General features: G+C 42.1%; 1 protein-coding gene across 1 annotated transcript in view; it reads right to left on the bottom strand.

Moving 5' to 3' along the window:
• Window positions 1–23,331, bottom strand: part of ARHGEF4 (Rho guanine nucleotide exchange factor 4) — a 182,664-nt gene extending 159,333 nt beyond the window's left edge. The window contains exon 1 of the mRNA XM_026855016.1: window positions 23,060–23,331. Coding sequence (XP_026710817.1) covers window positions 23,060–23,098 — 39 coding nt within the window. The 5' untranslated portion in view covers window positions 23,099–23,331. The remainder of the gene's footprint in view (window positions 1–23,059) is intronic.
• Window positions 23,332–26,807: the final 3,476 nt, after the last annotated feature.

Genomic DNA, 26,807 nt, shown 5'->3' with positions numbered 1-26,807 from the left:
AATGTATTCAACATGGCAATTCTAGTGAACATTTAAGGACAATTTTCCTCTTTAGCAAAATCATGCTAGCACAAGAATTATGATTTTTTCCCTGTTTTCCTCCTTTGCCATGTTTCTTACACGAGCACTTCTGAAGGAAACATGTATATAATTACAGCAGTATTAAGACCAAAGTTATTTAACAGCACAAAGGAAAGGCCCTGACCGATGCTGAAAAATATACAGAAGTCAGCTTTGTTAATCTTTCCATGCTCAGTGGGAGAAACCTCAAAAATTTCATTCAGATGACTGACTGTTAACAACCAAAGTTTAGGCAGTTTTCAGGAGCAGATACTGTACTATGTACGGATCTTATTAATACATACAGGTCACAACTGACCTGTAGAAACTGCTGCACATTTACATCAACTACACAAGAGACAACCCTAAACCGAGTTAAATTTACAGCTTAACACAGAAGCCCAGTGCAGAGAGTCCCAATCAGCAGCAGGTGGAGCCCAGCCATAATGTTCTGTTCAGGAAATTATTCTCTCATCTGCACTCCCTGACGGTTCTTGTAGCTGATTTTGACAAGCAAAAGTTGAGAATTGGATTATCCTGACACAGTAAAATTATACTTTTTTGTCCTAGAACTGCATAATACAGAGGAAAAAAACCTCACCCCCTAATTTAAAGTATCTACATTAGTAATGATTTCAAAACTCCTTAACTCCTTTCCCAGATCACCTGAAGGAAACCGGAGAACTAAGTACTGAGCACAGTTTCTGGAGATAAATGGCTCCCCACTTTGCTATAGTTAGCCAAAAACATACCAGGAATCTCACTCACATGTTCAACAATTTTGTAAGGACTGCAGACCAACAATTCAGACATTAGAAGTTCAGACTGCTTAGATACGTAATTCCCAGCACCTGGATATACATTCGGAATTTATAGGACTAGAAGCCAAATCTCTGGAGAACTTTTCAGGCCTAACATTACGCATACTGCATTTCCCTCCTGAGAGACTTCCTCATCCCTACCTGACCTCTACAGCAGAAGAGGAAAAGGGAGCCAACATTTACTATGAAAAGGACTTGTACCCTTCATGCACAGCTCAGCCCAGGCCTGACCTTTGCACCTGACAGCTTCCTGCTATCTGACAGTACCTCCAGTGAACCTTAGAGTCCTTCCTTTGCTAACACTGTCTGTCCAGAAAGTTTGCCTGACTGATGAAGGCAGAGTAAGCATTGTCTGGAGCATGAAGAGCAATAATACGGAGTCCAATTCTGTTTCTGCTGTTAAATTACTGGGGCTCATCAAGGGTTTGATATTGCTGGCTCCTTGTTTCCCTTCAACACTCACAGCTGAGTATGCTGACTCTTTGCTTGTCTGTCAGAAAGAAGATTACTCTTGTTCTGGAGCCTTATCCGCCATGCTGGAGATTAAAATTGTAATCCAAAATGCAAAAAACCTGAGCAGCTGGACAGTGCAATTAGATCAAGCAGGTCTCTTGGGTGCAGCCAGTGAGCGTCCCCAGATGTGCCCAGGCTGGGGTGTCTACAGAAGCTGCAGCACTGGATGGACGCATGGAAAAGCTCAAGAACCAGCCCTGTCTTAGCCTACCCTGACCTGTTCCAGGTAAAGCTGAGTTTTAACCTTCAGAATGGAAAGTCCGTTTCCTTAGGCTATTAAGTGCAATTCAACCCGCTATTTTCTCCCTTTCCAGGGGAAAGAACAAGCTTTCTAAAACAAGTCCTCCACCCACAGAGTCAGAGCAGATCTCTAGGGTACAAAAAGATCCTTGGATGGAAAAAGGCATCTCTGGCACATCAAGTACTTAACTCTTTCTTTATCCTCCGCTCCCCACAGCTTCCTTTCAGCCTTGCAGCTGCTCTAGACTTTCTGCACCTGGCCTCACCTCTCCATCCCCAAATATCTCTATTTTCTTTATCCCTGACCTGTCTCATACTAGGCCATCTCAGGCTTCTTTGCAGTCCGTGCTCAGCTGCCTTTCCTAGGAACAAGAGCTTCCTTTCCAGGATAGTATTCTCCCAGCTTTCTTCACAGTGAGGAGTGTCAGATTTTAATCACGCTTTGAAGCCCTGGAAGGCTCTTACAGCGATATTAGGGCTTCCAGACTGCAGGGAATTTAGATACTTGAATTTTCTCTCTTATGTTTTGTTTCATCTACTGAGACTTAAGTTTTGTCAGTGTTAGAGTACTACCAATCAGCAGTACAAACACATGTCTATAGACAGCCACAGAACAAACTAATGTGAAAGCCCTTGCCGTAACAAGTTGGTTTTGACAGAAGCATAGTTCCCCCACTACCTGGGCAGGTGGGATCTTCCTGTATGCACAAAAAGGCTCACACTGTAAGTGTGAGATGAGATCACCCCAGGCGGAAAGGGAACAATTGTCAAAAATGGAAAAATTATCTCAGTTCAGGTGGCCAAGGAGACTAGATGGAGGAATCATAGAACAGTTTGTGTTGGAAGGGACCTTTAAAGATCAGCGTTCCACTCCACCACACCATGGGTAGGGACATCTTCCACTAGCCCAGGTTGCCCAAAGCCTCGTCCAACCTGGCCTTGAGCACTGCCAGGGAGGGGGCAGACACAGCTTCTCTGGGCAACCAGTTCCAGGGTCTCACCACTCTCACAGTAAAGAATGAAGTCCGTAACTTCATAATATTTCAAATATCTGCTAACAAATCTACAAACGTTATGAAACAGGGCTGCAATACCTTCCAGTTCTGGAAGAGTCAAAAAAGGTCCCTAGTTGGGCTCTTCACGGGCAATGTCTGACCCATATGGTGTGACATCATATTAGAAAGCCCTAAGCAGGCTGTACCTGCACTGTAACGTGGAGATACCAGCTCAGGCCCCAAGAAGTGTGTTAGCTCCAAGCTATACCACATTAGAGCTGCCTCCTAACAGAGGTGATGAGCAGGTACAGCTTCAGAAGCCAGCTTGCCCAGAACAGCTGCTGCACAGCTTTCTTTTCAGGGCAAAGGCATATCCTCAGAGTCCCACTGCTCTCAAAGCCCAACACATATTATTTCATCTTGGGGAACAGACAGATGCCAAAGGAAGGTGGGCAGCCAGACTTCCTCACTCAAAGCTGACAGAAGGTTTGGGTATCTATTTTTCTCCCCAAGTACACCAACTGTTTTAATGAAAGATAGTAACTCTCCTTCTGAACCTTGGCTCATAGCAAAAGAAAAAAGATCAGGTTTTCTGACATCATAGAAGGCATAGGATAGGGCTTGGCAGGAGGGAAACAGCTTTGGACCGGATCTGTTCGAGTCACAAGTGGTCTCGCAGAATTTCACTTTCACAAACATTCAACTCCAGGTGAAGTGCATTGGCCATGAAGTTGAAATTCAACACGGGGTAATAATCCACTAAAGCACAAGTGTAAATCAAAATACAGCATGTAAAAACATGCAAGATTATGCAACAGTACTCCAGAAACTTCCTCAATTTCTTTGATAGATTCAGTTCTTTTGTGGGTCTCCCAAGTAAGAAGAGTCCACATAGTCCTTAGTCTCCAGAATTTTACCAGCAGAAGGAATATCTTCCCCATTAGAAGAGAAAAATCCAAACCAAAAATGTGTTCATCAGCAAATGCAACCTTGTTCTCTTCTTGCACTAGGTTTATTGTACCAGCTGTGTGACCCTGGCAGGAGTAAGTCACAAAGTAACAGAAACACTTCCTCGGGCATCCTGAGAGAGTTAGGAGCTCCAAGGCAAACCACATGCTCCATGACTGGGATTGCAGGGCTCCATCACAACCCAAGGAACAGCTCTGCTGCCAAAGTCAGCTCAGCAACTTCTTTTGTCAGTCATCATTATTCTTGCACAGGTAATCAAAAGTTCAAAGACAATTCTCAAGCCCTTTTCTCAGAAATGGGCTCACAAACACTTCTAAAATCACTGCTACCTCTTTCACAAGGGAGGCACTGTAACAGTACCTCTTCCTCTGGATTCAACCCAGAGCAGCTAAAGCCGATGCTTCCTGTCTCTTGTTGCTCCCCTGGATCACCTCCAAACTATTATCTTTCTTTCTTTTTCACAGCTTCTCTAAGCTCTGAGACCAAACCCAAAGTTTTAGCTATTGCTCAAAAAAAGCCTGTTGCTCTGTTTCAAATCAACTACTTGATCACCAGCATGGTGATAATTAGCTATTTGATTAACCATGTCTGGACAGCTGCCTGTGGGACACTGTTCCATCAGGATTTCAGGCAGGATTTCAGCCTATTGTGTTGACTGGCAGAAATGGGCATGTCGATGAATTTTGTCAGCTGGTGGCTTTGCTATGCAGAAAAGAGATCTAGAAGTACAGCGATGCCAGCATATTATTATTGCACTCATACTGCTATATCTGGTTTTACTATATTTACTAAAGTAGAAAAGCAGTATCTGCTGCCTGTCTTCTCTATTGTGTTTTTAAAAGAACAGGCTGCACAGAACAACTCCATAGGATTATATCTGGACTCCAGTCTGTCCTTCCTTAAAAAGTCAGGCACTTCTTTAACCCTATAAACCACTTCTGTTTTCCTGCACATATCTGTGATACTGTTTCAGTGGCAGTCTGCTGCTTTTCCAAGCTTGGACCATCATATTTCAATCGCTGCAGTCTGTAGATGACTTCCTGTTAGTTAGCTTACATTTCTGATACCAAACTTTGTAGGAAAGTTAGTTCATATCTGTGTTGATGGGTGCCTATAGTTGTGCATCATTCATCTGTGTTATGAGTCAGGACATACTAGTTCAGGCTCAGCTTTATGGTAACACGGCTGTGAAATGGGTCACATGCTTCCAGCTCAAAGATCCAGTAAACAGAGCACAAGGTTGACTGTACTCCTCTGAAAAGCATAACCAAGACATCCAAATTGGCATATCAAACTCCAGCAGGTGTGGCACTGTGTCCTCTAAGGACTTGTCTCTAAATTATTTGGATTAGGAGCCATCAATCTAATACACTAGAAAGAAGTAACTGAGGCTTATGAAACATCTGTAGTCGGAGCCTTCTTCATATTCTCCAGAGGCAAGAAGTAGATTCAGTGCCCTCTGCTGCTCAAAATAAGAGAGGCTATTTCACATTTATACTATTTAGAATCATTTCAGTAGTCAAGAGTCAAAACTGGTGCAGTGGTTTCTATCTGTGCCTGAAAAAGCTGGCTGAAGTGTCAAGGTCTGTGCATTGATTTAGCAAGAACAGAGAGGGCAGACTCACTCCAAAGTCTTCACTGGCAGGAGTATGTGCAGAGGTAGAGTAGCTCTATGTAAAGGCATCCACAGAATCACAGAATCATCTAGGTTGGAAAGGACCCTGGAGATCATCTAGTCCAACTGTTCTCCTAGCACAGATCCCACCTACAACATATCCTTAAGCTCCAAATCGACCCAACTCTTGAACCCCTCCAGGGATGGGGACTCCACCACCAACCTGGGCAGCCCATTCCAACACCCAACAACCCCTCCTGGAAAGAAATGCTTCCTAATACCTAGTCTGAACTTGCCCTGGCACACCTTGAGGCCATTCCCTCTTGTCCTGTCGTTTCCTACTAGGCTAAAGAGGCTCATCCCCAGCTCTCTGCACCCTCCTTTCAGGGAGCTGTAGAGGATGATGAGGTCTCCCCTCAGCCTCCTCTTCTCCAGACTAAACACCCCCAGTTCCCTCAGCCGCTCCTCATAGGACATGTGTTCCAGACCCTGCACCAGCTCCGTTGCCCTTCTCTGGACACGCTCGAGTCATTCAATGTCCTTTTTGTAGTGAGGGGTCCAAAACTGAACACAGGAATCAAAGTGCGGCCTCACCAGTGCTGAGTATAGGGGTAAGATCCCTTCCCTGTCCCTGCTGGCCACGCTATTGCTGACACAAGCCAGGATGCCATTGGCCTTCTTGGCCACCTGGGCACACTGCTGGCTCCTGTTCAGCCGGCTGTCAATCATCCCCCCCAGGTCCCTCTCTGACTGGCAGCTCTCCAGCCACTCCTCCCCAAGCCTGTAGCGCTGCTGGGGGTTGTTGTGGCCCAAGGGCACCCCCGGCATTTGGCCTTATTGAAGCTCACGCAGTTGGGCTCAGACCATGGCTCCAGCCTGCCCAGGTTGCAGAGCCCCCCCCCCCTCGAGCACATCAACACTCCCACCCAACTGGGTGTCGTCTGCAAACTGACTGAGGGTGCACTCGATCCCCTTGTCCAGATCATCAATAAAGATGTTAAACAGGAGTGGCCCCAACACCGAGCCCTGGGGGACACCACTCGTGACCGGCCGCCAGCTGGATTTAACTCCATTCACCACAACTCTCTGGGCCCGGTCGTCCAGCCAGTTTTTTTACCCAGCGAAGTGTGCAATTGTCCAAACCTCGAGCAGTCATTTTTGCCAGGAGAATGTTGTGGGAAACGGTGTCAAAAGCCTTGCTGAAGTCAAGGTAAATTACATCCACAGCCTTTCCCTCATCCAATAAGCAGGTCACTCTGTCATAGAAGGAGATCAGGTTTGTCAAGCAGGACCTGCCTTTCATAAACCCATGCTGACTGGGCCTGAGCATCTGGTTGTCCCTCATGTGTTGTGTGATGGTACTCAGGATGAACTGCTCCATCAGCTTCCCAGTCACTGAAGTCAAGCTGACAGGCCTGTAATTTCCCGGTTCATCCTTCCGACCCTTCTTATAGATGGGCGTCACATTGGCCAATTTCCGACCTGTCGGGACCTCCCCGGTCAGCCAGGACTGCTGGTAAATGATAGAAAGTGGTCTGGCGAGCACCCAGCCAGCTCCTTCAGCACCCTCGGGTGTATCCCGTCTGGTCCCATAGACTTGTGTATGTCTGTGTGATGCAGCAGGTCACTGATTGTCTCCTGGATTGCAGGGGGGTCGTTCTCCCAGTCTCTCTATTCTGGCTGTGGAGGCTGGATCTCATCGATACAACTCACCTTGCTATTAAAGACTGAGGCAAAGAAGGCATTAAGCACCTCAGCCTTCTCCTCATCACTTGTTACCAAATTTCCTCCTGCATCTAACAGGGGATGGAGTCTCCATCCTCTCCCTGGACTTTCTTTTGCTACTGACATAGAAACTTTTCTTGTTATCCTTGATTGCAGAGGCCAAATTAATTTCCAGTTGGGCTTTAGCCCTCCTGATTTCCACCCTGCATAGCCTCACAGCCTCTCTGTAATCACTGTGTGTGGATAGCCCCTTCTTCCAAAGGCTGTAAACTCTCCTTTTCTCCCTGAGTTGCAGCCAAAGCTCCCTGTTCAGCCAGGGTGGTCTTCTGTGGTGTCGGCTTCTCTTAGAGCACCTGGGGACCGCCTGCTCCTGAGCCATTAGCACTTCCTTCTTAAAGAGCGCCCAGCCTTCCCGGGCCCCTATACCCTTCAGGAGAGTCTCCCAGGGGATCCTTTCAATCAGGTGCCTCAACAAGACAAAGTCAGCCCTTCTGAAGTCCAGGATGTCAGTCCTGCTTAGCTCTCTCCTGACCTCTCTAAGAATAGAGAACTCTATTATTTCATGATCGCTGTGCGCTAGTCGGCCTCCAGTCTCCACTTTGTCCACCAGCCCTTCTCTGTTCACAAAGAGGAGATCCAGCAGGGCACCTTCTCGGGTCGGTTTACTCACCAGTTGCGTCAGGAAGTTGTCTCCCACACATTCTAGGAATCTCCAGGACTGGTCTCGTTCTGCCATGTTTTATTTCCAGCAGATGTCTGGGAAGTTAAAGTCACCCACAAGAACAAGGGCAAGCAATTGTGAGATTTCACCTAAGTGCCTATAAAATATCTCATCGATCTCTTTGTCCTGGTTGGGTGGCATTCCCAACATCTTTTCTCCCCAGAGATGCCAAGGAGACAGAGCTGTTCAAGGAGGGTGAACTCATTCAGTTTATGTTTGCAAGCATAAACTGAAAATCCCGAAGGGGTAAAGTACCAAGATCACAGTTTACTTTATCAGAGTGACTTCTGCCTCGGGGAAAGACGGACACCAATAAAACTAATAACCAATAAAACTAATAACTAAGTAGTACAACATATACACATAATCTGGCACGTGGAAACAGAGTTCTGCCTAATCCTAAGCAGTCAAATGCAATTTTCAAATTCTCCCCATAGACTTCTTCAGTCTGAATTTTTCCTTTCCAGTGTCTGGGGACTTGTTCTTCAAGAGCATGGTAAAAATAACTCCCCCGGCATCAGCTCAAATTTACAATGTATGCATTGTACAATGTGTAAGTTGTACAACAAGCCCTAAACATTTAGGAATAATTTTAAAATAATGTTATATCTCTATATCAAAGACAGAAAGTGACTAAGAGCAAGATCTGAAAAGGTTCACTTATTTCCAAGGCTGAATTCTTGCTTCAGTGGGGTTTAATAGTATCCCGCTTGCAAGAATACAGCCTTGTGTTCTGTTCCCCTTACTTTTGGGGCAAAAAAGGTCCCTATTGATTCAGAAGTAAAAGTCTTATTTCTTCTTTCTTGAAAGCCTCGTTTATGAGAATGACTGGAATAGGATGAATACTGTTCTCAGAGAGCAAAGGTTATTCTACTTCCACAATTAAAGGTTTCTTTCAAAAAAAACAGTGAGAGAAATTTTGTTGCCTATGACAAACTTTTCTGCAGATATTACCTGTGAAAACCTGCAAACATCTTGTAATTTTAAAGATGATAAATACATATTTAAACATGGATAAAAACATAGCTTAGATTTAGCAGTGCTGTGCAAGGATGTATAATAAGAAGAAGATTTAATCCACCATCTTTTGCCCACTAGCCTCTGCTCCAGATCCCCATATTCTCTGCTTCCAGCCCTTAGTTGCTCCCTGTGCCCTGGAGCACCATTGCCTACTGCCAAAGGCCTCTGCCTCGCAGTCCTCCCCGCCCTCAGGGCAGGAGAGTGTCACCTGAGGATTCAGGTTACCTGAGGACTTGTTTTCAAGCACAAATTATTCTGAAGGGTGAGATAGTACACACCTGAAGCCAGATGTACTCGTGACAATAATTCAGGCTGACACTGAACATTCAGCATTTTTTGTATTTTCTATTGTGTCATGGTTAATGCCATAGTTTTTAATGTTTAAATAATTTCTAGACTGTTCATAAATTCAAGCTGAGAATGAACGGAGCATAGAAATGAAGCCTATTAACATCCCACTGCTGAAAATAGTCTCATTTGAAAATTGTATCTAAATTGTCTAATATGTCAGCAGGAGAAATTGTTCATCCTTAACACCACATTTTGGGCTAAATTTCATATCATTATATTCATCTCTCCAGAAAGTGACTTATGCCTACAAATGCTTTATTTACTTCAACCTAGAAATAGCCTCTCACCCAAACCTGTGTCTTTACTCTTGTTTGAGAAACTGATCTGACTGAAAAAAAAAAGACCCCTGTAAAAAGAAGCAGGACACATTCCAATAGGCTAAAAATTCTTAAAGGTGGGGGAGCTATCTGTCTCCCATCATATGAAAAGGCAGAATAAGTATTCTCACCCATCTACAAAATGAGGAAAAATCTCTTTTACAAATAATCTGACACAGAACTTCTAAACCTGTTAAATTTTCAGTACAAAATATTGGGGATCACCTCTACAGTCCAGTCGTAGAAATTATCTTGTTAACAAAAACATTTGCCACCTGTGTTTCCTACTTGGGAAGTCAGCTGCATTTACATTAATCTCTGCATTTGCACAGAGATCCCAGCTCACATGGTTCTTTGCATGAAGCAGTGGTATCATTTCCTTTGAAACACCAAACTCTTGGAGTTAAATACATGGAAAAATTGTTCTTAAAACAGCAGAGATATGTCAAAATAGAAACAGAAAATATGAGAGGGAGGAACAGGAGGGTGAGAGTTACATGCACTGGGAAGTAAAAGCAGAATTCATACATTTTCAAGTGACATCTTACAAAGTATCAGTCCAGATCCAGGGCTATAAACCCAGAACAAATATAATTGACAAAGCCCCATATGCCACTACTTGCAGTGCAGTTCCACAAGTATGCTTTATGATAAATGGGGGGTTAAATTCTCTCTTAGGATAATGTGTTCTACACTGACATCTAACTCTCCTGGCAAGACATGTAAATATTTAGCATGATAGTTAGAAATTTTAGACGTATTGCTCAGGTAACAAGAGCACAAAAGGAATGAGGCAGGCTGGACCGGAGCTCATCTAAGTTGCAGTTGGGAAGTGAAAGTGTGTTTGTTGTTACCCTGCCCTGGGATTGGTACAGGTTTGGGTGCAAATTAGCCCTGCTCTCTCAATAGTATTACAGCTGTTCTGCACAGCATCCTCCCTGCTGCTGTCTCCGAGACACCAAGATGACATCCCTCTAGAATCAGCCACTCTCTGTGGCTGGCACAGAGAATAACACTCAGGGCTGGCACAGTTCCTGGAGAGGAGCTTCTCCACTCCCGGCCCTGTATGGCACGATCCAGCTGTGCACATCTGCAGAAAGGCAACTCAGGCTGTTCCGCAGTTGCTCTCTGGTTGACTCTAAATACTGATGCAAAGAAGCGACTGAACTTGATGGACTGAAAAATGGGTGCTGAGAATTTGGCAAGATTCAGACCTTTGTGCTACAGTTAATGACATGATTCTCCAGGGGTTTCTGACGGTCTGATTCCTTACTGCCTTTCAGGTCAGCTTCGGCATTATCACTGTTCTGCCCAATGCACTGTGCCATGATGCTATGCTGCATCAGCCAATTTTCAGTTTGCAAATGCACGTTTCCTCCTAAATGTGGGTGTTCTTGGCTTATTATCTCAGCTTTCAAGACCATGGCCCTCATTCCCAGAGCACCAAAAGCACTTGGCACAGTTCATCCAAATGGGATGCAGCACTGATTGGCTACACAGAGACCTTGTAGAGAATTGCTTTGTCAGTCAAGCCTTGCTTATTGCATACAAGCCTAGTGAGAGAAGCTACTCTACTTAGGATAGAAGGATAAAATATATCTATTCAGGAGGTATTTTTTAAGATCTTATTAAGACTAGCTTTTTGTCAACAGCTTTATGATAGACAAAATGGAGCTCAATCTATTGACAGCACATCAGAAAATATCTGGTACCTGATGGGTAGCTGAAAGATGCACCCAGACCCATCTAGTCTATAACTAAATGTCAGCAGTAAAAAGGATTTCACTTGCAAAAATGCTTTGCACAATAAGAAGCTACAAAAGTCAAGGCAAAACAAAGCATTCTACTGAACTGTACATACTACTCTTACGCAGCTCTACATTGTTATTACTGGGAGAATTTTCTCATAGCTTAACATGAGACTGATGTAACCTCAAGAACTGCCAAGTAGTACTTCATTGATTCAAAAGGTAAGGCACAGATTGAAAGGGAGATCAAAACCAAAGCTTTAGAGTACCATTCTTATTTTATCCATTTCTTGATACAGAAAGAAAAGAAATGCATGGACATAAAGCTTATATTCTCAGGTTATAGAAAGCCACCATATTTGATGCAATCTAAAAAATCTTCTCTTCTAAGACCCTTTGTTTTAGCAAACAAAATGAGTTTCAGGTTGGTCAGATATCCATGTAAAATCAAGTGTAAACCATCAGATTGTTCCTGGCTCGCCCTTACATAAAACCAAATAGGCTCCCATTCAGGTAAGTATCACATAAGTGTATTTGAAACATACAGCAGATGTTGCCCAAGTACACCCGATCATGAAAGTCCTTAAGAATAAGGGAGCTTTCATGCCTGTCTTCCCTTTTCCCATGCATAGAAAATAACAGCATTGTTAGCAACTTCACAATTGAGAAAAGGTTAAGTATGAAATAAAATATTTGTTTCTTAGTACAAAAAGTAATTTGACAGGCAAAATCCAGCTTGTTTTGGAAGTTCCAGTGATTTTAATATAAGAGCTGTCTTATATAAGAATTACATTATATTTTGTTATGATACCTCTTATATTATTAGCAATATAACATCGTGCATTTCACATAAATATCTTTGTTTTAACACAATTTAGCTGTCTGTAGATCTAGGTTGTTCTTCAGCTAGTTTTAAAGTTAGCAAAATTTAAGAAGTGTGGCTTCCTCCTATGTCCTTCAACCCCAAAATGGCTGAGAAACTCACCTACTAAGGACAGGTAAACAAACAAGCAAGTGGACAAATGCAGAAACTGGGAAAATAAAAGCCATCAAAAAGATTTTGCCCCTAATGGTATTCCAAGTCTGGCTATAAATCAGAAAAAATTGTCCGTGGCATCTATTTGACAAGACCCAATCTCCAAAACCAAATTGAGAGATTATCTACATTACAAAACAAGATGTACTCGAGTCTTATGCTCCATAAGAAAAGTTAATCTTTATTAATTAGTTGTCATGGAAACTCTGGCCTTGGGAAGGCTATGAATGGTACACCAAAATCACACACAAATTGCTTTTAGTAAATGCCTTCATCATGATTTGAATAAACAGTAAGCAAGGCAAAAGTTGATCTATTACAGAGAGAGAAATGCCACAGGGGTTCAAAAAGGAAAAAGAAAAAAAAAAATAGAAAAAGTTTAAGATATTGCAAATAATTTTTCCAGTTCTTTCAGGCTTTCTGGCAAAGACCTGTGATATTAGCTAATGGTGCCTGAATGATGAACAACTGAAAATATCAAACCAGCAACAGCAAGTATGAAACAGCACTCCAAAACCAGGGTGTGAAGGCCCATGCTCTTACCGCCTGCTGGATGATGCATTTAACAGAGAGAGGCCAGGTGTGATGGTAGAAGGCCAAGGATCTTAGCAAGAGTCTTAAATTATTTCTTCACAGAAAATAAGACTTCTGGGATTACATTATTCAAGCTGACTTTGGCTTCTTTTCCTCTTTTCAGAAGTCTCTGTGTAGACCATACTTTTCCAGAAGTTTAAACTTTACACCCAAGAGAAAAAAGATGCACAAGACTGATCTCCCCCAGCACTGAGACACAACACCTCATCAGCAGAATGAAGCTGAACAAAACAGAGCGACAGCACAGAGACTGCAGTATCCAGCTGAACCTGCCGAGCAGGCAGAATGCAATGGGCAGAGCTGAGCTCTTGCCAGCAAGATAAAAAAAGGCTGAGGAAGCAGATCATCTGATTTCTACGTGGGGCTGCTTTGTCTGTTTTCTGTTGCATTTGGGGCATGAGCAAAGGAAGGAGAGGAAGAAGGAGAGACACAAAAATTTTTAGGCTTCTGGTTGATTCTTCTAACGTGGTGATACCAGCTATGTTATAGTGGGAGCAAATTCAGAAAAAAAAACAAAAACAAAAACAAAACAAACCCTGTGGATTACACTGTGACCATAACTGCACACCTCTGCAGTAACCGTCCTCTGTTTTGGTACGGCAACACCATGTCTCTGGCTTTCCCACTTAAACGTGTAATTTGTCCTTTGAACTTTCTTTTGTTGAAATGGTGGATGACAGCAATGTAGGATGTACAATACGTATATTACATATATACATATATTATTACATGTATATTGTTATAGCAGTACAGAATGGCTAGTTTGCTATGAATTTTTAAAGGGAATTTTACAGGTGATTTCCATTTTCATTCACAAAGCCCGTGACATTACGTGTAGGATTAGTAAATGTTCTATTCTGGATCAGAAAACTATTTCATTTTATAAATAAATGCAGGGTAATCAAATAGTTTGATTCATCTGAAGATGGTAAAAATCAGAATAAGGTAGCATTTACATGTCTCGTCAAACAAATCAGCTAGCTGTTCCAAAATAAAATAAAATAAAATTAACACCACTACAGCTGACTTGGGAGATGTTAATTTCAAAATTTAGACCAACTTTTGTTGCAACAGTTGCAGACATGAGCTGAAACAGGAGTTGGCAGCAGGATGAGAACACAGGCATGACAGCAGGGGCTCCATGCAAGCTCACGGTTCGCTTGTTTACCCAGACACTGAAACAGATTTTGCTGTGACATCAATCCCCATGTTGTCCCATGTTACTTCACTGTCAGCAAGCACGCTAGCTGAGGTGTTACTGCACGATCTGCAACTTCTGAATAGACACTTCCTCTGAAGAAATAACTGTCTTCATTGTAGTTGGTGACAAATATTTAAAGCCATCTGTTGCAAAACAGTCTCCTGAAGTTGGAATGAATCTTTTTACCATGGGATGTCATGTTAACATGCAGTTGCCAGGGCATTATGGCACTTGCCTTTCCATCTTTTTTTACAATTTCTATTACAGACGTCCCTAAGACTTTCAACTCATGGAACTTAATTCGCATGAAAAATATATAAAGAACATATATATATATATATATATATATATATATTCAAAGGAAGAGCAACTGACATCATCTACCTGGACTTGTGCAAAGCATTCGATGCTGTCCTGCACAACATCCTTGTCTCTAAATTGGAGAGACATGGATTTGAAGGATGGATCACTTAGTCGATAAGGAATTGGCTGGATGGTCACACTCAGAGAGTTGTGGTCAATGGCTCAATGTCCCAGTGGAGAGCAGTGACGAGTGGCGTTCCTCAGGGTCGGTGTTGGGGCCAGTGGTGTTTAACATCTCTGCTGGTGACGTGGGCAGTGGGATTGAGTGCACCCTCGGCAAATTCGCCAATGACACCGAACTGTGTGGTGCTGTTGACAACCTGGAGGGAAGGGATGGGCCATCCAGAGGGACCTGGACAGGCTGGAGGGGTGGGACATGCAAGCCTCATGGAGTTCAACAAGGGCAAGTGCAAGGTCCTGCACGTGGGTTGGGGCAATCCCAAGCACAGACACAGGCTGGGCAAGGAGTCACAGCCCAGAAAGCCAACCATGTCCTGGGCTGCATCAAAAGAAGCATGGCCAGCAGGTCAAGGGAGGGGATTCTTCCCCTCTCCTCCACTCTCATGAGACCCCCCCTGCAGTGCAGTGTCCAGCTCTGGGGGCATCAACATCAGAAGCACATGGACCATAGGAGTCCATGAAGATGATCAGGGGCTGGAGCACCTCCCCTGTGAGGACAGGCTGAGACAATTGGGGGTGTTCAGCCTGGAGAAGAGAAGGCTCCAGGGAGACCTTCTAGCAGCCCAGGAGGCTACAGGAAAGATGGGGAGACACTTTTTACAAGGGCATGTAGTCATAGGATAAGGGTTTTAAACTGAAAGAAGGTAGATTTAGATTAGCTGTAAGGCAGAAATTCTTTCCTGTGAGGGTGGTGGTGCCCTGGCACAGGTTTCCCAGAGGAGCTGTGGCTGCCCCCTCCCTGGCAGTGTTCAAGGCCAGGCTGGACGGGGCTTTGGGCAACCTGGGCTAGTAGAAGGTGTCCCTGCCCATGACAGAGGGGTGGGACTAGATGAGCTTTAAGGTCCGTTCCCACCCAAACCATTCTGTGGTTCTGTGATAATATCCCAAATACCATTTAATGACATATATTTGCCATTTAAATGTCAAAGTAAAAACCGGTATATATTGAGTTAACAGGCAAGAATTCACTCCTTATGTAACTGCAGAAGCTTCCCTTCATTAATAGGGACACACTCTGAAATTACAGACTTTTTCCCTTCCAAGAACTGCAGAAACACCCATTTTTAACACCGTCTCGATTTGCTAATTTTTGAATGTTCATCTGATAATGCATCAAATAGTTGTTGCTTTTCAAAGGATGTTTATTAAAACTCTGTTTTCTGCATACAACTGGTTATTTACTTCTTAAATTATTATACTTTACCTTTTTAATAAGCATGGGGAATGCACAGGACTTGACACTCACCTGCTATAAACAGATTTGTGGAAGTTATACTTAAAACTGGAAAGGTCATACTGTAAGCTCGATCAGAAAGTTGTCTATTGAAAATGTTAAATCTCAGCCAATAGGGAGAGCCAGGCTCTGCAAACAACGCTTATCCAAGGCCCTCCATGACCACAATAATGTTTTTTAAAACATAAGTTTTTCATACAAGAGAATCAAAGATGCTTATGAGACCCCAATGAAGAGGAAAAACACTTATCTTGTTTTTTTCAGAAAGGTCACATATATGATCAGGTAGCATTTCACTCAAATTTAAACACTGTCAACTTGCCACATGCGGGCACTGAATGAATGTCTGTGGCAAGCTGACCACGGGAGATTTCCAAGATTGCTCATTAACACCCACCTATTTAGTGTCATTGTAGAAAATTGACTCAGCAGAGGGGGTTTGAAACAGAAAAGTGTTATAATCAGAAGAACAAGGAGTAGTCATCCATTCCTGGAGCAAGCACGGCTGAATTTCCACCTTTAATCTTGGTAAGACTTATCAGTATTTCACTTTTATTTTTATGTGTGATCTGAAAGATGCTGCTTCATCTATGAAGCATTTCAGCTAATTGTTTAAAATGCTTCCATAGGCTCCAGCCCCAGTCAGTTGAGGTGCCGGAACAAGGCTGTCCTACAAGACAGAGCAAGAGCAAGAGCACTTGCGTGTTGCAAAGAACTGTTCATCATTTTAATCTTCTTCTTGCATTTGCATAAAACCACAAAAACATTGTCATTGACAATTAATCTGATGCAAATTCTTGTCTCGTCTCCTGGGATTTTTATTCAGGCAATAATTCTTGTGGGGTCAAAAGTTGAACCTAAGGCTATTCATAGGTCCTGGTAATTTTTAACTTTGTGTTGTGGTTTAATCATACAGATTTTCATTCTTCATTTATAGGTTGTGTACAGGGTGAAATCCTTTTCTTAAGGAGCACTGTTTAAGTGCTCCTAGATTGCAATCACATTAATTGAAACTCTGCTTATCTAAGTAATTATACACTCATCTGTATGATCTCAGTAATGTTACTGGAAGTTTCTCAACAGCAAGCCTTATTCTAGCTGTGAAGTATTCCATCTCTGAAGGCAAAAGAAAATTGTGACTTCCAAGCAGCTTGAATTCTTTGGAGCACAGCCAGCAATGTCACAATTCTGGTGATGTGGGAAACTGTTGACTAGGTACCAATGGCCACTTGGCAGGAAATCGTGATCTCAACATAATGCACGACTTGATTACACAAAAGCTGACCAAGACCTTCAGGATTTTTACCCGGAATCAAACCACTCCTCACTCTCAGATGTCACTTTTCACATGCACTCTCTTTATGGGCCAGGTTCTCTTTTCTAAAACAGAAGATACTACTTTTATTGAGACATCTAGAGTCTGCAAAGAATTTATGCATATTGAGATGTAATTTGTAAACAATCCTAGTGGACAAGAAGTCAAAGTGATTCCATCAAATGTAACCTCATTTAGTAACTCCTCACAAAGAAAAGATCTGAGCAAATGGATATATTTGTAAATTCCTGTCAATGAATGCATTGTAATTGTACCTGTTGCTACACTCATATTTAATTAAGTGGCCATCCTCTGCAATGTAAAACATGGATCAATCTGTCCTGCCTTAGAAGTGGCTGGCATTACTATATACTGAAATAAGTATAATTACAAATGCTAATGATTTGGATGCAGAACTTACTTCCACCCTCCTAGACTGACAATAGCACTCCTGTATTGAAGACAAAGACAACGTAACTTCCACAGCAGTATTTCAGATGGAGTGTGAGTGTATGTGTGTGCGCATGTGTGTATGTGCGTGGGCATCAACCCTTCTAATTTACAGACATACAGGCAGGTTAATCAGGAATTACCTGGCTGCCATTAATTTCAGTTTCCAATACTGTCAAAGACTCATTACCGCTTCAGAGACTGTCTGTTAATTATTCAGATAATTTGCATACTAAGCAGTTCTGCCTTTCCCTTTATATCTCCTTAAGCCTCTTCCAGGTAAAATGCATTCCCTCCTTAAAAACAGTGTGAGTTCAGTTGACACTTAGTTTCCTTACTGGGGTATCTTCACTGACATAATAGCTATGCATGATCCAAACCTCATTTCATTTTTCAGTTAGTGTTTTCAGGCTGTCATCTCCTGATACGTGAACTAGCTCTTTGTTCAATCTCGACGATTTGTTTGGTTTTGATGCAGAAATGGCTCCTGTACTCTCATTGGGTATCATGCTCTGTCCCACATTGCAGCATTTTTTTCTCCGTGAAGACTGCCTATTGCTTCATTTTTGATATAAGAAGGTACAAAATAACTGTCTGGAATAAGAAATTCCCGATCCTGATAATTTGCCATACACTCTGCAGCTTAATTCAGTATCAGGAAACAACGTTTTTTAGATGGAAGTCATTGCAGGAATAAAATATATTAATTTTCATTCTTCCTTTAGTATCAAAGCTATTATTAGAAAATGTATCTCTGGCCATCGTACTCCCTGTTTCAGTAGAAAATGCACTTCAGTCACAGTATTTTACTTTCTGTGGACAACATTAAGGGTTTGTGGTTACCTCAGTTGAAAAGTATTTGTCTGCAGCTACTTCAGTTCCCCTGAAAGCAAGACCTTCACAGAGGCTTTTTATATATGAATTTGTGTTCCTAAGATAGCTGCGGTTTTAAAGCCATTTGAAAACTCGAGTAAAATTTTTTTTTATACTTTTGCAAGGACAAATATTCACAGCATTGACTACAATACTCATTCTACATGTATATATAAGCCAGGGGTTCTTAAACCATATGTGCAATCATACAAATTTGTTATTTTGCATATTAAATGAGACATTAGCAGCCCTCTTTAATTTTTTTTATGAAGAGGTGTGCATTCTGGTATTACTTGCAGAGTTGTTACTCAGGTAGTATGAGTTGCTATAGATGTTACTACAAAGTCTAAGCTGATTTATAGGATTGTCATTTAAGCTCCAGCCCAATATTGGCTTAGTTTAATTTATGCTACAAGAAGTTCATTAGCTAAACACTGTCAGTCTCCTTGAGCCAGTTTTGCAAGAAAGCAGTTCCCACACTGAAACGTTCTGTTTGACTGTTCTTTGTATTTTTTGTTGCTGTTTAGAAAGCTGCAGCATCCGTGCACAGAAATTCCACTGCACAGGATGACCTTGATAAATAGAAGCTAAACCTGAGATTTCCACACACTCACACGGTGCCAAAGGTCAATTGTATCTGCTTGACTGACACTTGAGCATGCTTAAAGATCATATTAGTACACCGCATCCTCAAGATTAGATGATGAACAACTGATAAGCACATTTTAAAACCAGCTGGATGTTACAGTCATTCCCTAGTTTTAGGCAACACCCCCAATATCCGCGGTCATTATTCAGCTAAATGTGGTGCACTAGAGATAGGGGCCCATGCAACAGCAGCATTACAGCTGCACCTAACAGAACCAGCGCTGCTGCAGATAACAAGGTGCGTTTTCAGTGAGACCACATTTGACTTTCCAAGGGAATGTCCACTCAGCAGGGTCCCTGCCTCTACTTAAATGTCTGGCACAGGTCCACCTGAAATTAGAACTTTGTTTAGAAATTGCTACAGTTTCACTAGAAAGGAAAAAGGAGCTGGCCCTCAGAGCAGAATAACCAGACATTATTTTAGTGCTCATTTCACAGGTATCTTAGAGGTGCCAAGACTGAGACTAACAATGAATAGCCCAGCTAAAAGACGTTAAAAAGTCATAAAAAAAGAACTAAGCCACAAAGTTTAGGGGGGAACCTAACCTTTCAGGATAGGTAAATATCTAGTGAAAAAGATGCAAGACCTAAAACTACTATAAAGGTGATGTTTGATTTCTTAAATCAGACCAAAAATCCTTTAGAGAGACACATATATTCCGAACAAATTCTTCAGTCTGATTCATGTAAATGCAAGCTTGGCATATCCTTCAGAGAAAACCAGCAAAGTTAGGTTCAGATCCAAAGTCTAAACTGGATGGGCTGCAAAAACTAACCAAGCCGGTGACACAGATTTCTGAGCAGAATTAAACAGAACTTGTGTCCAATGAGAGAGAAATTCACGATGCTTTGAACACTGAGTCTGATAGGAATTTTTGATGTTTAACAGCTGTGCAGTGTTGTTTCCTGTGATGGCAGCAGCAGGGCTCCCAAAAGCTCTGCCTGCAACTGGCAAGTGCAGCGATCCCTGCTCAGGCTACACTGGCCTTTTAAAGTGCCCAGGAATTGTTTAGCCGGTATTAGTGGCCTGGAGCTTTGGTTCAGAGAGAACAATAGGTGTACTATTTTAGAGGCATTAAAGGTATTAGTGGCAAATCTGCATTGTGCCTTGTTTACTGCTGGACCCGTGGCATTAGACAGGAATTGAAAATGACTGCAACAGGCTGTTTGTTTTTAAATGTTCCATGCCGAAAATTAAAACATGATTCTTATTGTGGCCATCATTCTAAAAGACAGCAGTATTAATCAGCGTTTTCTGGTTTTGAAATTAAATAAAATAATAGTATACTTCCATAAACTTCACTGTTGCACTTCTCAAAAACTAATTATGGCTTATCTGAGCCATTTATATAATTTTTTCATTTAATAAAGTTACACTTTGTTTTCTGCACATTTTCTGTGAGAAGCAAGTGTTTTCACACCAAGTGAACAGACACGTAGAAAATTTTAATTAGAGAATTATTTAAATTTGCGAGAAAAAACAGCAGTTAAAGCCAATGCAGTTGTGCACCTGTTACAACCTCAGTATCTCTTTCCATTTGTCTTGGCAGAACCAAGGATAAACATATTAAGCCTTTAAATGGATTCTTATGGGAGATAAAAATCTTGATTGGCCAAGATACAACAGGATGTCTGAGCTGACACCTCTTCACAAGATCGGATGTGCATGCAATTTTGGGTCTGCTATAACACGGTGAAAGGAACCATGGTACCATCACACAGAACTGAGTTTACAACGCGTAACTGCGAGGGCAGGCAGCAGGTCCTGGGCTCTTCCTTACCAACCCCGCCTCGCTGTCCTGCACCCAGGTCTAGCTCCCTCCTGGAGATGCAGGGACAGGTTTATGCTATTCCCACATCCTCCTGCTCCTCCCACCAGCAATGGCACTAACGCAACTTCCAGGGGAGGACAAGAGGCACCACAGTACCTCTCCCACAGCATCAGCAGCATTTATCCCAAAGCTGAGGGCAAGTTTACTCGCTGTTTGGCCCAGGCTGCTTTTTCTTTCCAGTTAGGTGAGGGGGATAATTTTATAAGTTCCCAGTCATGGATATGGGGATCCTAGGAGCTAAGATCCTATTGAGGAACACATCTAAGATCTCAGACTGCGTTTCAAACATTCATCAAGCATGGCCCAAATCACAAGATTATCAGAGTGCAGCACGGTGTGCAGGACCTGTAAAACACAACTCTAGATATATTGTGTTTTGGCCAGCTTTCAATTAAGAGCTTTCTAGTTCAAGAAAACTTCACAGAAAACAATGAAGAAACTGTAATTAAAATGGTCTTTAATTTTACCTCCATTTTGGACAAAGTTTGACTGACTTAGCTGACTTAAATCTAAGTCAATGAATGCAAAATGAAACTCGTAGACATAAGCTGATCCTTGCAAATCTCTCAAACTGAAACCCAAAGAAATGGCACAAAGCTGTTACAAACTAAAATTATCATCTGCAGAATGAATCCAGTAATCACCATAATAAAACTGACAGCTACCAGCTGTACTCAGTCCTGTTTTTCTTAAATATTAATGTCTTAATGCTATGATGGCTGATCCTTATGTAAAAAAAACCCTCTTTTAAGACTGAGAAGTATGTACTCGCCTACCTTAATGTAAGATATTTGCAAACACTTTAGCAATATGTTTTAAGCTAAAATTTTTCAAAGTCAAGGCTTGTCATGTGATAAAACAGCAATGCAAGTATGATGATTCAATAGCTGTATCCCAGTAACGGAAAAAACCCTTCCTGTTGTATTTGTCCTGTCCCTTGCTTTTACCTTCCAAAGAATGCAGTGTTTAGAGTAACAAAATAATTCAGAAAAAGCCAAGCAGATGTTTTCAACCCAAATGTAAGCAATTTTTAAAACCAGCTCCATACAATCTCCCTAATGAAGGCTGCCAAATATGAGGCCCACTTACTACTTAGAAGTGCTACTGGTTTTCTATGAACCATGGGGTTGTTCCAGGTGCTAATTGTTTTAGGACCAAAATTAAACCTCTTCTCACATTTATTTCAAACAGCAGTTGGTCTCCACAGAGCAAGTCTGGGTTGAGATTTACTGCTGTCTTTACACTACAGCTGCAATCCTGCAGCATACCTTACCAAGAAGTAGTTTGGCATGCAAATGTCTAAGGGACATAATGGGAAGCTGAAATTCAGCTTATTACAGTTATTATATTCCTTAAGTATTTTTCTTCTAAATTAGCATAATTCTCTATTGCGCTTCAAATTCTGACATTTTAGATCACAGAATAATCCAATATTCGCTAATACGATTAAACTTTCATTTCCTTTGACCCACACCATCTACATATTTCACAGTGCACGCTTCTAATGAAACCTGCAGCACACGCTCCCGTGGCAACACTGCTGTGCCGTAATTCTGAGCAGGGTCAAAGCCACAGCTGGGACTCAGATCTTAAACAGCTGTTTCAGTCCAGCAGCAGACAGTAGCAGGAGCTCAGTCATAAACCTGTAGAATTTATTAGAGTCACAGAAAATGAAACTATCCCCAGAGAGTTACATACCCATCACTGAAGACTACAATTTTGGTCTGGTCATTTTAACAATATGAAGCATAAACTTATTGGCAAAGTTTTCTAATTATTTTGTATCATCCAAAACGTTTTCAATTACAGTAGTGTTCAAGTGCTCAGTTTGGCATACTTAAACTACAACAAACACTTCAGGAAAACATAATAAAAATTAATTATAATTTGGTTTTGTCTCATAAAATGCACCTTTCACTGCTAACAACTCCCTGTTGATGGATGTGGCTTACACCATAAATTTTAGGGTTTTCAGCACACAAGGATCTCTTAACGTAAATCCACAACAAGTGTTTCCTTTTAATTCCAGCAGAAGATAACCACTTTCTACTAATCAAAAGTTAACACAGCAAAGCAAATTGCTAACCTGGTGAGTGCATGCACTTACTGGGCATCAGTTCTCAAGAAAACTACTTTCTACATTCCTGTACAAACACTTCAAATCTAAGCTTCTCTCATGTCAAAACAAAACTAAACCAAACAAACTCCCACACTCAGAAAAAGTTTGAAATTGCTTACCTTGAAGAAGCTCCGAAGAAAATACATTATGCTTAGCATTTTGGAAGGTTTAAAATGAGGAATTGTTCAATCTTTAGAACATCCAAGGCCTGGGTGAATTCCTACACTCCTGCTGTGTCTTTAGTTACATGCTTTCTTGTTGCTATTTTGGACGGTCTTAGTACAAGGGAAGCATATGAGCCATGCCAGGAGCTTATGCTAAGGAGTTGCATAACAATTAGGGCTTATCTGTGCTTCGCTGTACAGTACAGCAATGCAAACAGGTTTGTTCACAGTTTACTAGCCCCAGAACACTTCTACTAGGCATGCCCAGAATGATGCCATTGTATTTGCTAAAGAAACTAAAGCTATTTGTGAGTGCTTCTAAAAGAACTGAAACTACAAAGGACAGCCCATGTTCCCTTGCATCCCCCCCAGCTTTTGCTTTTGCCAACTGCAAGTTCAACCAGTGAGTATTACGCTTGCTGCAGCGTTTAAAAGCAAAGGCTCCCACACTATGAGCTTTCTAGTTACTATCTTTAAAGGTGAGGAGAAATTGCAGAACAAGTCTTTTGAAGTGCAAAAGAGTAAATGCAATTTTCGTTTCTTCTTTTTTTTCTCACTTAACATTAAAGTCCCTTAAAGATTATCTGTGCTTCGGTAACATTCACCAACACAGAGATGCAACTTACGCCCCGTAGTAAAAAATCTATCAACATGTAGTGGCCAGGACTGAGAGTTAACAAGTAGCCTGCTCAACAGTGCGCTTAAAGACAACTACGGAGCGCAAGGAGGTTCTCAGAGAGCGACACGCTGCATTACAGCAACTGTCAGGTACAGCCTGATACTGCATGCTTTCATTAATTTTTTATATAACTATGACTTATATTTGAACTATTCAAACCACCCGCTATTAAAATCTTTACACCAGGAAAAGGTGTTTTAGGGAGGTGCTCCAGAGTAGCTTCTGGTGCTCGGTGTTGCTGGCCACAGGAGAGAAAAACAGACAGCTGTGCAGCACGGCCAGTGCAGCAAGGTGGGAGGAGGGACACAATCCCCCTCTGTAGCTGGTTCCCCAGCACTCGCCCGAGACTAACACCAGCTCTCACATGAAGTGTATTCTCTGACTCACTTTGTGCAACAGGGGGAATCTGTGCCATCACCCCCCAGTAAGCACATCCGCCACTTGCCTTGCATTTGCCATACTGCAGTACTGCAAACCCCTCTATAGCTTCCAGCTGCCCTTCTTCTTGTTAGTCTATTTCAAATAGAAATATTACTGTTTTGGTAGTACATGTAAATAAGACTTTATAGATAAATCAAATACTTCAGAGCAGGAAGCCCCATTTTACCATGTACACAATTCTTCTGCCATCGTGGGAACTGCATAAGTACACAGAGTATAAGGAAGGGCACACCTAACTTGTTAGAAACCACAGCAGTAATTTTTAAATTGCAACATAAGGTGCAAATGCAATATAGTCTGTGGTTTGATTTGCCAAATGACAATACTGCTTCAATAAAGTTTGATCCTGCCATCTCCTCCTATTTCATAGATAAAAAGAGTTGTTTCCATTAAATCTTAGTTCTAAAAGACATACATATGTCAATATTATATATATGCAGCAATCTTTTTAAGTAAACTTTTGCCCCACAATATGGGAGGAAAACTGCAGATAAAAAAATCTTAAAACTCTCAAAACAATTAAAAACGCAACGTTTGTTTTTAAAAATAACTCATTGCGGGGAAATGGGCCTGTCTCAGGAGTTTTCAATGCTTTTATCTGTTAATTCTTGTTTAAATTATTGTGAAGGATTACTTTTCATGATTTATTCTGAAATCACTGTCATTCTTTTTAAACCCTGCGTATTCAAGAAATTGCAGGCAGATTTAAATTTTCTGCATGCCTCTCCCGGTACTGACTCAGTGTACTACGCTCACAAGGTTCAGCTGAAGCGTTCTGTGCTCGAGCCTTGACATCAGCCTCTTCAAGCAAAAGGAAATGCCCGCTAAAATAAGTCCAGCTCTGTGGTGACTTGGCTCGTATTTTTCACAAATGAAAAGGAAAAGAAAGCTTTATTCACATATGAATTAAGGGGGTTTTAATAAGAATCAACCTATGCATGTGAAAAGCCAAATTTTTACTGCCCGATTTTTCTCAACAGGTATTTTTAATTTCTAAGGAACTGCCTGTGTTGCAAACAACATGCCAGAAGCAGGTCATTGGAACTGGCCAGGGGGGTTGCCCCGAGAACCTGACTCCCCTTTCAGTTGCTTATCTTTCCTGAAATTAAAGCTCAACTGCCCATCACTCACCCTATTCTTCCATGCTTTACTTGTTTGTGGGCTGGAAATAAGGACGTTCCTTTTCTGTACATCAGCTGAGATCTTTCCCTCAGACTGGTACATTTCTTGCACCGGTTTGCTTCACCACATGGGATGTGCAAATTGCACAGTATTCCCTTAACCCTGCAACTCCTTAAAGACAGCACTACTATTATGGGAACTCTGCTAGTCAAAACTTCAGAAGAATTGCAAGAAACTCTCTAGAAATCAGGCATTTGTGAGTATGCATCTTAACATATCATTATAGAACTATGTAAGTCCTTTTACACTCCTGAAAAACCAGGTCGTCCGAGGTGCCGGTGCGCAGGCGCTGGCAGCAGGGCTGTGGGGTCTCTGCCAGGTGAGGCCGAGGCTGCCCCATGCTGGACACAACGGGTTCTAGCCGGTTTCGGTGGCCCCAAGGCAGGTCATGGCTGGGCCAAAGGTGTGAGGAGTGAGGGACAAGGTGTGAGAACCAGCCCTGCCGCACCGGGGTCAAGCAGGAGGTGCTGGCAGCGCCTGGGCAGAGGCTCCCCACAGCCTCTGGGAGCCCACACTGGGGCAGGTTTATCCTGAAGGAACTGCAGCCCATGGGATGGACCCAGATGGGAGCAGGGAGGAGGAGGGTGAGCAGGAAGAATCAGCAGAGAGGGACGGTTACAAGCTGACTGCAATCCCCCATTCCCAGTCTCACCAGTCAGGGGAGAGGGACGTGGAGGAGTCGGGAATGGAGTGAACTTCAGCCCTGGGGGGAAGGCATTTCAGCCGTTGTCTTTGGTTTTCACGATCCAACCTTTTAATTGGCAATAGACTAATTTTCCTAAAGTTGAGTCTGTTCTGCCTATGATGGTAACGGGTAAGTGCCTTTATCTCAACCCATGGGCTTTTTCTTCTTAATTTTTCCCTGTTCTGTTGAGAAGGGGAGTGGGAGAGCAGCTGGGTGAGCATCTGGCAGCCGGCCAAACGTCAACCCACCAGAGAGGTGCACTAGGACTACAAACAGAGCTAACAGAGCATTAAAGAGAATCTGCAACCTGAATTAATTGGTGTTATGATATGTGCAGACATCTGAAATATCTCTCCCCTTTATCCTATGTCTAATGAAGAAGTCCCTGACAGTAACTTTGATTTGTAACTCAAGAAAAAGCTTTCTGATGCCCAAAATTTTGCATTTTCTAGAACATCATCCTACTGCCAATAGACAGGGTTTTTTCATAGCTAACCTTTTACAGTTTTCCCCCCTCCCTTTAAAAGCAAACAATGGGTTCCCAGGAGTTCACTACTACCAAGTTCATTTTCAGAGTGAGGAGTTTATCACTTAACATAAACTTTGCTTGCAAAACTGTGGTGATAATTTTTTTCAGTATATGATTCTAAGTTTCATTTGGTTAATGAGGATTTATTCTCTTCAGTACAGGCATAGAGCTGTTAATCCTCAAGTGT

Source organism: Athene cunicularia (assembly GCF_003259725.1).
Source record: "Athene cunicularia isolate RWA chromosome 9 unlocalized genomic scaffold, athCun1 chr9_part1, whole genome shotgun sequence".
Classification (NCBI taxonomy): domain Eukaryota; kingdom Metazoa; phylum Chordata; class Aves; order Strigiformes; family Strigidae; genus Athene; species Athene cunicularia.
The sequence above is the reverse complement of the archived record's forward strand: the minus strand, read 5'-3'. Positions and strand labels throughout refer to the sequence as shown.